Raw genomic sequence first — 10,992 nt, forward strand, 5'->3', positions numbered from 1 at the left:
CAGCTAATTTTTTGTATTTTTAGTAGAGGCGGGGTTTCACCATGTTGACCAGGATGGTCTCGATCTCTTGACCTCGTGATCCACCCGCCTCGGCCTCCCAAAGTGCTGGGATTATAGGCTTGAGCCACTGCGCCCGGCCCACATTTTTATTACCGTAGCTTTGTAGTAGGTTTTGAAATTGGGAAGTATGAATCCTCCAACTTTATTCTTCATTTTCAAAATTGTTTTGACTGTTCAAGGTCCCTTGAAATTCCATGTCAATTTTAAGATTTTTGTTTTGTTTTGTTTTGAGATGGAGTCTCGCTGTCACACAGGCTGGAGTGCAGTGGCGCAATCTCCGCTTAACGCAACCTCTGCCTCCCGGGTTCAAGTGATTCTTCTGCCTCAGCCTCCCAAATAGCTGGGACTACAGATGCATGCCACCATGCCTGGCTAATTTTTAATATATTTTTTTTTATTAGAGATGGGGTTTCTGGGCCCACAGTGTTAGCCAGGATGGTCCCAATCTCCTGACCTCGTGATCCTCCTACTTCGGCCTCTCAAAGTGCTGGGATTACGCAGGCATGAGCCAGGGCTCCCAGACTCTTTTTTTTTTTTTTTTTTTTTTGAGACGGAGTCTCACTCTGTCCCCCAGGCATAGAGCGCAGTGGCCCGATCTCAGCTCACTGCAACCTTTGCCTTCTGGGTTCAGGCAGTTCTCCTGCCTCAGCCTCCTGAGTAGCTGTAGTCACCCACCACCATGCCTGGCTAATTTTTGTATTCTTAGTAGAGACAGGGTTTCACCATGTTGACCAGGCTGGTCTCAAACTGCTGACCTCAGGTGATCTACCCGACTTGACCTCCTAAATTATTGGGATTATAGGCTTTAGCCACTGCCTCCGGCCCCAGCAGTGTTTTTTGCAGAAATAGAGAAAGAAACACAGCTGGGCTCGGTGGCTAGTTCAACCTAGTTTGAATAATATCAACTTAGTTTCAATAATATACAAACACTCTGCTCCTATATATCTCTCTCTCCCACTTTATTATGTCTCTCTCACTTCATTATCATAGATTACAGTTTTATACCTTGGGTGGCCATTATATCAATTCATAATTATTGTTTTATGCATTTGCCTTTTAAATCATATAGGATGTAAAATGAGGAATTATAAACCAAAAGTACAATACTGCAGGCTTTTATATTTTATATTTACTGTGACAAGTGTCTTTTGTTTTTTCTTGTGGCTTTGAGTTACTGTCTGGTGTTTTTTCATTTTAGCCTGAAGGATTCCCTTTAGCCTGTTTCTTTTTTTAAAAAAATTTTTTAATTTAATTTTTATAATTTTTTTTAATGCTTTACCAGGTGAGCCTTTGTTTCTTTCTTTCCTTTCTTCTTTCTTTTCTAAAAGTCAGGGTGTCGCTTTCTCAGCCAGGCTGGAGCGAGCACAGTGGTGCAGTCATAGCTCCACCCTAGCCTCAACCTGCTGGGCTCAAGTGATCCTCCCACCTCAGCCCTCAGTAGCTGGGACTACAGGTGTATGCCACTGCACCTGGCTATTTTTTTTTTTTTTTAATTTTTTGTAGAGACAGGGGTCTTGCTTTGTTGCCCAGGTTGATCTCAAACTCCTGGCCTCAAGCGATCCTCTTGCCTCTGCCTCCCAACGTGCTGGGATTACAGGCATGAGCCGCTGTGCCCAGCCTGTTGCTGTTTTCAAGATTCTTTCTTCGCTGGGCGCAGTGGCTCATGCCTGTAATCCCAGCACTTTGGGAAGCTGATGCAGGTGGATCATGAGGTCAGGAGTTCAAGACCAGCCTGACTAACATGGTGAAACCCTGACTCTACTACAAATACAAAAATTAGCCAGGTGTGGTGGTGGGCACCCGTAATCCCAGCTACTCAGGGAGGCTGAAGCAGAGAATTGCTTGAACCTGGGAGGCAGAGGTTGCAGTGAGCTGAGATTGCACTACTGCACTCCAGCCTGGCCGACAGAGTGAAACTCTGTCTCAAAAAAAAAAAAAAAGAAAGAAATTCCTTTGCCATGCAGGCACCATAAATCACCATGTTGGCCAGGATCGTCTTGATCTCCTGACCTCACGATCCACCCGCCTTGGCCTCCCAAAGTGCTGAGATTACAGGTGTGAGCCACTGCACCTCGCCCATTTTATCCAACATTTCTAAATATTTATAGTGGGGATAACTTTACATTAACTCGGCCTATTATGTTGGAGAAGCAGATGTCTACTTTTTATTTTTCAGAGTAAATTATATTGCAAAACAGTAAGTGAACTTATGGAAAATGGAGTTTATTTCCACTGAAGACTTCTATGCCAGGTTAGTGAGGAGGAGGAGTTCACTCAGAAGTGCCAGTGATGGTCATCATGGTAGTTGTCACCACAGCTCAGTCGTCTAGTCTGTTCCTACAGTAGAGGAAATGACTTGGAATCTTTTCTATTAGGAATAGAGATGAAAGGGAAGCAGGTAGACGTGTTAGAACTAATCCCTTACCTACTCTGGCTTAGAGAGCAAGATTTTTCAAAGGGGACAGAGTTAAACTGCTCATAGTAAACTGAGGAAAAGTCGTGTGTGTATCTGAAAGAAGCTAATCTTTGACCTTAGGTTTGAGACTCATCAGTTAGGAACTATCCTAAAATATTGTATCTATAGGAGCTAAGGTTTGTTGTCTGTTTTGTGTTTTTTTAAACCATTGCTGTATAGAGTCAGCATGACTTGGCCACTCACACAGCAACAAGATAAAGGAGAGAATATAGGACCAGGAAAGACATGATTACCTTCAACTAGGTTCAAAGACAAGAATGTAAGATATAAGGCAGAGCCAGATGGTATTGATGCTGGGTCAGAGGCAAGAGGAGATAAGACAAGCTTTTGATTGTTACTTGTGTTGAACTTTGCTGCTCATACCAGCTTAAAGCAAAAACCAGGTCCTATGTCCCAGTGAGGGTACCCATCTTAAGGATGTATGGTAATTTTAGAGAAATTTCCTCCTAGTCCTTAGATTTAAACATAATTTTTTTCGTTTTTGTTTTGTTTTTTGAACATAATTTTTTTTAAATTTATTTTTTACTTCTAACCTAATTTTACTCTGTTATTAGATCTCAGGGTTTTCTGGTAACTCACATTATTGTTCATCTTTGTGTCCCCAGAACTTAGCGTATTATATACTTGGCTTACAGTGGATGTGCAGAAAACATTTGTAAAAATGAATTGTTTCCATTTTCAGGGCCATTTTCAATTTTCATACAGGGTATTATAAGGATAGTAATCAATGATGTTTATTGCTTTGTTTTCTAGCTCAGACCATGACCGACTTCATACCTTGGTAACCGAACACTGTTTTCCAGTAAGTTCTCATCCTTAGAACTGTGGGGTACCTGATGGACAGATTCTAGATATTATCTCTGGTCTTATCTTCTTTTTTTTTCTTTTTTTGCTCATCTTCAACTGTCTTGATAGTTATATCTTTCTTTTTTTGAGATGGAGTATCGCTCTTGTTTCCCAGGCTGGAGTGCAATGGTGCGATCTCATCTCACCGAAACCTCCGCCTGCAGGGTTCAAGCGATTTTCCTGCCTCAGCCTCCCGAGTAACTGGGATTACAGGCATGAGTCACCACGCCCGGCTAAATTTTATATTTTTAGTAGAGCCGGGATATCACCATGTTGGCCAGGTTGGTCTTGATCTCTTGACCTTGTGATCTGCCCGCCTCGACCTCCCAAAGTGCTGGGAGTACAGGCATGAGCCACCTGGCCCGGCTTGTATGCATGTTTAAAGTAGCTTTAGAATTTCCATTGTGTTGGCCGGGCGCGGTGGCTCAAACCTGTAATCCCAGCACTTTGGGAGGCCGAGGCGGGTGGATCACCAGGTCAAGAGATCGAGACCATCCTGGTCAACATGGTGAAACCCCGTCTCTACTAAAAATACAAAACATTAGCTGGGCATGGTGGTGCGTGCCTGTAATCCCAGCTACTCAGGAGGCTGAGGCAGGAGAATTGCCTGAACCCAGGAGGCGGAGGTTGCAGTGAGCCGAGATCGCGCCATTGCACTCCAGCCTGGGTAACATGAGTGAAACTCTGTCTCAAAAAAAAAAAAAAAAAAGAATTTCCATTGTGTTGTTTATTCCTTCACTTGTTCTCATATGGGATATTGAGGTTTTTGTTACGAAAATAAATGCTGGGCCGGGTGTGGTGATTCCTGCCTATAATCCCAGCACTTTGGGAGCCTGAGGCAAGCAGATCACCTGAGGTCAGGAGTTGGAGACCAGTCTGGCCAAGATGGTGAAACTCTGTTTTATTCTTTTGTTTTCATGGAGTTTCCCTCTTGTTGCCCAGGCTGGAGTGCAATGGTGTGATCTCGGCTCACTGACACCTCTGCCTCCCAGGTTCAAGCAATTTTCCCCACCTCAGCCTCTCGAGTAGCTGGCATTACAAAGCCATGTGCCACCACACCCAGCTAATTTTGTATTTTGAGTAGAGACAGGGTTTCTGCTTGTTGGTCAGGCTGGTCTCGAACTCCCAACCTCAGGTGATCCACCCGCATTGGTCTCCCAAAGTGCTGAGATTACAGATATGAGCCACCGTGCCCAGCCTGGTTTTTCTTGAGAAGGATCAGTTTTGAGAGTGCAGGAAGTTTAAGGCACAGGCTTAAGTTCCATTGCTTGTAGCTGAATGATAGTGTCTTGACACAGACTCTGGTAAGGGCTCTGGCAAATGAAAGAAGTCCCTCAACAAGCAGTAATGACACTGCAGGAGCATAGGTCCTGAGGACAGGATAGGGGCCGCAGTAGCCCACAGCTCCATATGCCTGCACTATCATGAAGGATTTAACAAGAGTTCATGAGGCTTATATTGAGTGGTAACAGGAGTATGAGGTACTTGGAGGGACCCCCAAGGATAAGAACTTTGCGGTTTAATTAGAGATTCAAGAATAAGAACTTGAGTTTCTATCGGTAGAACTTGAATTTCTATCCATTTTCCCAAGTCTTAACAGTTTAGCCCTCATGGCCCTATAAAATTCCCACTTTTCACTGTTAATAGCTGAGTGGGGGTGCATATATATATGCGGTCAACACCAGTACACGCAATAATTGCTAGATTGTGAAAGTATATGGGAGGGATGATGGTGTATGGGGCATGCTGGCAGTTTGGAATGTGGTTTTCACTGATTTGGAGAAGGGGCCTCAAAGAGGAGAGTGGGTCTGAAGTTGTGATTTAGATGAAGAGAAACTTGTCAGGTGAGCTTGAACAATAGTTAAACAAAACTTGGGGAGGTGAGAGAGAAAATAGGCGCAAGAGAGCACATGGTGCGCTACCTGTTGGCTGTAGTCTTGCAGGAAGTGAGAGCAGTGTGGCAGCACCGGCTTCCCTAAAGGGATGGAAAAATCCAGTTGAACTTGTTCTCCTTTGCCCTTAGGACATGACCTGGGACATCAAATATAAGACCGTCCGCTGGAGCTTTGTGGAATCTTTAGAGCCCTCCCATGTTGTTCAAGTTCGCTGTTCAGATATGGTGAACCAGAGCAACATGTACGGCCAGGTCACTGTGCGCATGCACACCCGCCAGGTAGAGTCTTTTCCCAGCTTTTCTCACTCTCGGCTTGGGCACCTCCCTCTAGAGTGCTGGGTATCATTGCCCAGGACTGTAGACACTAACAAAAGGTACACCGTGGTCTGTCTTCCTTGCTATGCCACTGTCCCCTCCCCACTGTTACATGTTGGCTCTACTAAGACATGTGTGAAGATATTCTCTCCCGCCCTTCCTGGTGTTTTTTTTATTTCCTTTTCTATTTTTTGGCATCAGAGAGAATGACATTTTTTTTTTTTTTTTTTTAGACATGGTCTCATTCTGTCACCCAGGCTGGAGTGCAGTGATGCGATTGTGGCTCACTGCAGCCTCAACCTCCTGGGCTCAAGCAGTCCTCCCACTTCAGCCTCCCAGGTAGTTGGGACTACAGAGACACACTACCCTGCCTGGCTAATTTTTGAATTTTGTAGAGATAGGGTCTTGCCATGTTGCCCAAGCTGGTCTCAGACTCCTGGGCTCAAGTGATCCGCCCACCTTGGCCTCCCAAAGTGCTGGGACTATAGGCATGAGCCATCGTGCCCGGCTCCTTCTTGGTCTTAATTCCCCCCTCTCTTTGCCCCCTGTCAAAGAACTTGTAAGAGTAAAGTAGTTGATTAGATAGGCCTAGATTCAGAATTCTGAGATAATTTTTTTCTGCCCATTAAGATTTTTTTTCTGAGGCCGGGCACGGTGGCTCAAGCCTGTAATCCCAGCACTTTGGGAGGCCGAGGCGGGTGGATCACAAGGTCAAGAGATCGAGACCATCCTGGTCAACATGGTGAAACCCCGTCTCTACCAAAAATACAAAAAATTAGCTGGGCATGGTGGCGCGTGCCTGTAATCCCAGCTACCAGCTCCTTGGGAGGCTGAAGCAAAAGAATCGCTTGAACCCAGGAGGCGGAGGTTGCAGTGAGCCGAGATCACGCCATTGCACTCCAGCCTGGGTAACATGAGTGAAACTCCGTCTCAAAAAAAAAAAGAAAAAAGATTTTTTTTCTGGTTGGGCACAGTAACTTACGCCTGTAATCCCAGCACTTTGGGAGACAATGGTGGGCAGATCACTTAAGGTCAGGAGTTCAAGACCAGCCTGGCCAACATGTCGAAACCCTGTCTATACTAAAAATACAAAAATTAGCCCGGCATGATGACGTGTACCTGTAGTACCAGCTACTGAGGAGGCTAAGGCAGGAGAATCGTGAACCTGGGAGATGGAGGTTGCAGTGAGATGATATCACACCACTGCCCTCCAGTCTGGGCAACAGAGCAAGACTCTGTCTCAAAAAAAAAAAAGAAAAAGAAAAAGATTTTTCTTATGGTTGTTTCAAAAATGGTTGTGTGGCAGGCTGGGCCTCGTGGCTCACACCTGTAATCACAGCACTTTGGGAGACCAAGGTAGGTGGATCACCTGAGGTTAGGAGTTCAAGACAGGCCTGGCCAATATGGTGAAACCCCATCTCTACTAAAAATACTTAAAAAAATCAGCTGGGCGTGGTGGCACGTGCCTGTAATCCCAGCTCCCAGCTCCTTGGGAGGCTGAAGCAAAAGAATCGCTTGAACCCAGGAGGCGGAGGTTGCAGTGAGCTGAGATCGAGCCACTGCACTCCAGCCAGGGCAACAGAGTGGGACTCTGTCTCAAAATAAAAGGTGTGTGGCAATAAAATGAACAACTCACACACCGAAAAACCTAAGAGGCCAGCTTTGCTTTCATCCTTGTAGACTCTGGCCATCTATGACCGGTTTGGCCGGTTGATGTATGGACAGGAAGATGTACCCAAGGATGTCCTGGAGTATGTTGTATTTGAAAAGCAGTTGGTAAACCCCTATGGAAGCTGGAGAATGCATGGCAAGATCGTTCCCTCATGGGCACCCCCTAAGCAGCCCATCATTAAGGTAAGGTGGCTTGAGTCCTTTAAGAGAGCTGAGGCCGTACTCATGGTCTCCTAAGCCACTCTGTTGGGTTCCACCTAGTGGTGAGAGGGGGTGATGTACCACCGGGAAAGGGAAGGCTTGGTGGATAGGTGGGTGGGTAGGAGGAGGGATGAAGTTCTTCTGGGTTAGCCATGGACTTGTTTGGTGGGCAACTTGGCATCCTGCTCTTTCAGACGGTGATGATCCCTGGCCCTCAGCTGAAACCAGAAGAAGAATATGAAGAGGCACAAGGAGAGGCCCAGAAGCCTCAGCTAGCCTGATGGCAAAATGACTTCCGGAGTAAAGCCTGGGTAATGAGGTTGCTGGAATCTTTGAAGTCTTCCATCCCTATCGTGCAATAGAAAGAACTACCTTTGTTCTCTTCCATCCTGCTCAGGTCTTTTCAGCAGTCTCCTCAACAACCATGCTGATGGCTGGGCCCTAGTAGGTGGCAGGTATAACAGGGCCATGGACCTGGCCCTGTTATACCTGTTTAAATTGTATGTCTAGCTTCTGAGTCTAGATGAAAGACAGCATGTTTCAGAGAACATTGGATACCAGTTTTTCCCACAGCAGGGACTTTGAGAGAGAGAACCAGCAGCATCTTCTTTGTAATCACAGGGCAGGGATCAGAGTTTGAAATAAAACACTGTGAGAGTGTTGGAAAAATTTTGGTGAGTTCTGTACATTTTCCCTGGTTTAGGCTGGGAGTAGACCAGCCTTCAAATGGCAGAAGTGGAAGATGAGCCTACTTGTGAGTGATGGGATTTTAAGGAAATCCAGACTTGGAAGGAATAATTCGTGTTTATAAGATATTTAAGAGGGCCTTTTTCATACACTGACTCACTGATGAATCAGCATTTAAGTTTTATGGAAAAATATAAAGAAATAATTTATCCCTCAGCCTTTGATTGTGTTCTTAATTATTAACTGTATCAGTAAGTGTCGGGGGAGGCAGGGGCCATGGATAGGTTGTTACATTTGGAAAATTAATCTGCAGTACTTGGTTCCCTGATTTCTAACCCCACTTGGAGATGGGGACTGTTCCTTCCCACCCAGTATCAAAGGTGAATGTACAAGAGTATGAACCTGTGTAGAGGAAAATAGGCCAGCCCTGCCTTGTTTCTTAGCTCCAGATGGGCTATTAGAAGGGTGTGGGACCTCACGTGGCCATGTGTCCTGGGTCCTCTGAACGTGACAAGAGAAATAACTTTGTTTTGTTTTTTAGAGACGGAGTCTTGCTCTGTTGCCCAGGCTGGAGTACAGTGGCACAATCTCAGCTCACTGCAACCTTTGCTTCCCAGGTTCAAGCTATTATCTTGCCTCAGCTTCCCAATTAGCTGGGACTACAGGCATATGTCACCACGCCTGGCTAATTTTTTTTTTTTTTTTTTTTTTTTATAGAGATGGGGTTTCACTGTGTGTTGGCCTGGCTGGCCTCGAACTCCTGACCTTAGGTGATCTGCCGACCTTGGCCTCCCAAAGTGCTGGGATTACAGGCGTGAGCCACTGCGCCCAGCCATTCTTCTCTTTCTCAAGCTTAGAATTTTCTTTGAAGCAGTCTGTTACTTGAAGTAAAGATTAATCTGTACTGACCTTGTCCTGAGAGTAGAGTCCAAAGAACCTGGAATCTGGTCAAGGATAAATAACCTAACTCTCCAGTCTCTATAAAGCTACTATCAGCAAAGCAGCAAACCGGGCTTCACTAGGGAAGATTGATGTTTTTACAGCAACTGGTAAGTGGTTTTTTGTTTGTTTGTTTTTGAGATGGAGTTTCACTGTTGTTGCCCAGGATGGAGTGCAATGCTGCGATCTCTGCTCACTGCAGCCTCCACCTCCCAGGTTCAAGAGGTTCTATTTTCCTACCTCAGCCTCCCAAGTAGCTGGGATTACAGGCATGCACCACCACACTGGCTAATTTTGTATTTTTAGTAGAGACGGGGTTTCACCATGTTGGCCAGGCTGGTCATGAACTCCTGACCTCAGGTGATCCACCTGCCTCCCTCCCAAAGTGCTGGGATTACAGGCGCAAGCCACCACTCCTGGCCTGTTAAGTGTTAACTATGGAAATAAAGATACATATGCTTAGGGAAGAGGCAGCCCTCGTGTCTCTCGTCAACCACTCCCATGCTACTTAGTTCCAACCCTTTTGGCTTAAAGCGTGTATTAGTTTGCAGCATTACTGCCTGAGTGAGGTTTGGCCACATCCTATTTGCCTGAGCCCTGGCTTAAGGCAAAATGAGAAGGGAAGTGCTTTGAGCAGGACCCACATCCAGGGAGTATGGAGGAAGGGGAAATAATCCTCACAGGGTAGGGAAGCAAAGAAACAAAAAAACACACACTTAGTAGGCAAACGATACATTGATTCCTTTGAATATGTAAAAACAGTGCTTCAAATAAGCTGTTTCATCCCACTCCCCTGGATATCTCAGGGTTCTCTAGATAATCCTAAATAGCAGCTAAGCAGTAGCTGCCACCAGAGAGCCAGTGGATGAATGCCATTTCCATTTCCCCTTGGGATTAAATCCAGCTGAGCAAATGGGCCCCAGATGTGAGGGGCTGGCTAGAAGGACCAGGCACAGACCATCTGCAGTGTCAGCACTGACCTGGGCACTGGCAGAGCATTAGCCAGATAACCCAAAGTCCCAAGACTGTAGTGTTAACTACCTTCAGCTTTGGAACAGGCATTGTTCTTTCCTTATCTGTCTTCTGTTACTGTTCAGAAATGTTAAAAAAAAAAAAAAAGGATAATAATCATTATGAGTAAGCTAGAACCAACTGCAGTGTCAAGAAAAAGCGTTCTTTATTTCCACTCCCCCGACATGGCTTATTTCACAAGAGTGGGTTTGGTGGCAACTTTGCTGTTTCCGGCTAGACCAGACTCAATGGAATTGTTTTGGGGTGCACAGCAAAATCCCCATTAGCTCAGAAGCTGTAAGGCTAACTAGCCAGAGCCCAGGACAACACCACACTTAAGTTACTGTTCTAAAAGCCCCAGATAAGGTCCCTAGGTAAGGGAATGAGGACATTTGGTCCCCAAAAGAGAGTGGGTTACTCCATTCCTCTGTTCCCTTTTGGAAGTGGAGTACTTTATTACTTTCTCTGTGAAGTCCCGTAACCACCCAGCATATTAACATGCAGACTAGATGTTGCATCTCTTTTTTTCCCTTTGAGTATTTGGTCTCCCTGTTTCGTCTTTTTCTCCCCATGAATGACATCAACGTCTGTACTGTTAGAGGATGTGATTTACTGCCATCTTTAGTGCCCCTGTCAAGCTCTACCATCTCTAGCTGCCACCTTCCCCCTCCCCCACCTCCGTTTGCCAATCTTGGGACTTCTTTGTATGTTTTCTCCTTCCTCATTTCCCTCTGGTATTATCATCTAATCCCAGCACTTTGTAATCTAGTACTGCTTAAGCAAGGGTAGCTGAACTGTTGAGAGAAGGAAGCTGAGCCAAGAGAGAGCTCCCTAAGAAAGAAGGCTTTGTCTTCACACAGTGCCCTTTCCCCGGCCCTCAGGCTTCTAACTT

At 45.6% G+C, this 10,992-nt stretch overlaps 1 protein-coding gene across 1 annotated transcript in view; it reads left to right on the forward strand.

Annotated features, from left to right (window-relative positions):
- Positions 1-8,366, forward strand: part of MRPL45 (mitochondrial ribosomal protein L45) — a 29,698-nt gene extending 21,332 nt beyond the window's left edge. The window contains exons 4-7 of the mRNA XM_037727337.1: positions 3,290-3,338; positions 5,406-5,555; positions 7,272-7,445; positions 7,658-8,366. Of these exons, the coding sequence (XP_037583265.1) occupies positions 3,290-3,338; positions 5,406-5,555; positions 7,272-7,445; positions 7,658-7,744 (460 nt within the window). The 3' untranslated portion in view covers positions 7,745-8,366. The remainder of the gene's footprint in view (positions 1-3,289; positions 3,339-5,405; positions 5,556-7,271; positions 7,446-7,657) is intronic.
- Positions 8,367-10,992: the final 2,626 nt, after the last annotated feature.

This window comes from Cebus imitator, unplaced genomic scaffold, assembly GCF_001604975.1.
Source record: "Cebus imitator isolate Cc_AM_T3 unplaced genomic scaffold, Cebus_imitator-1.0 Scaffold228, whole genome shotgun sequence".
NCBI lineage: Eukaryota > Metazoa > Chordata > Mammalia > Primates > Cebidae > Cebus > Cebus imitator.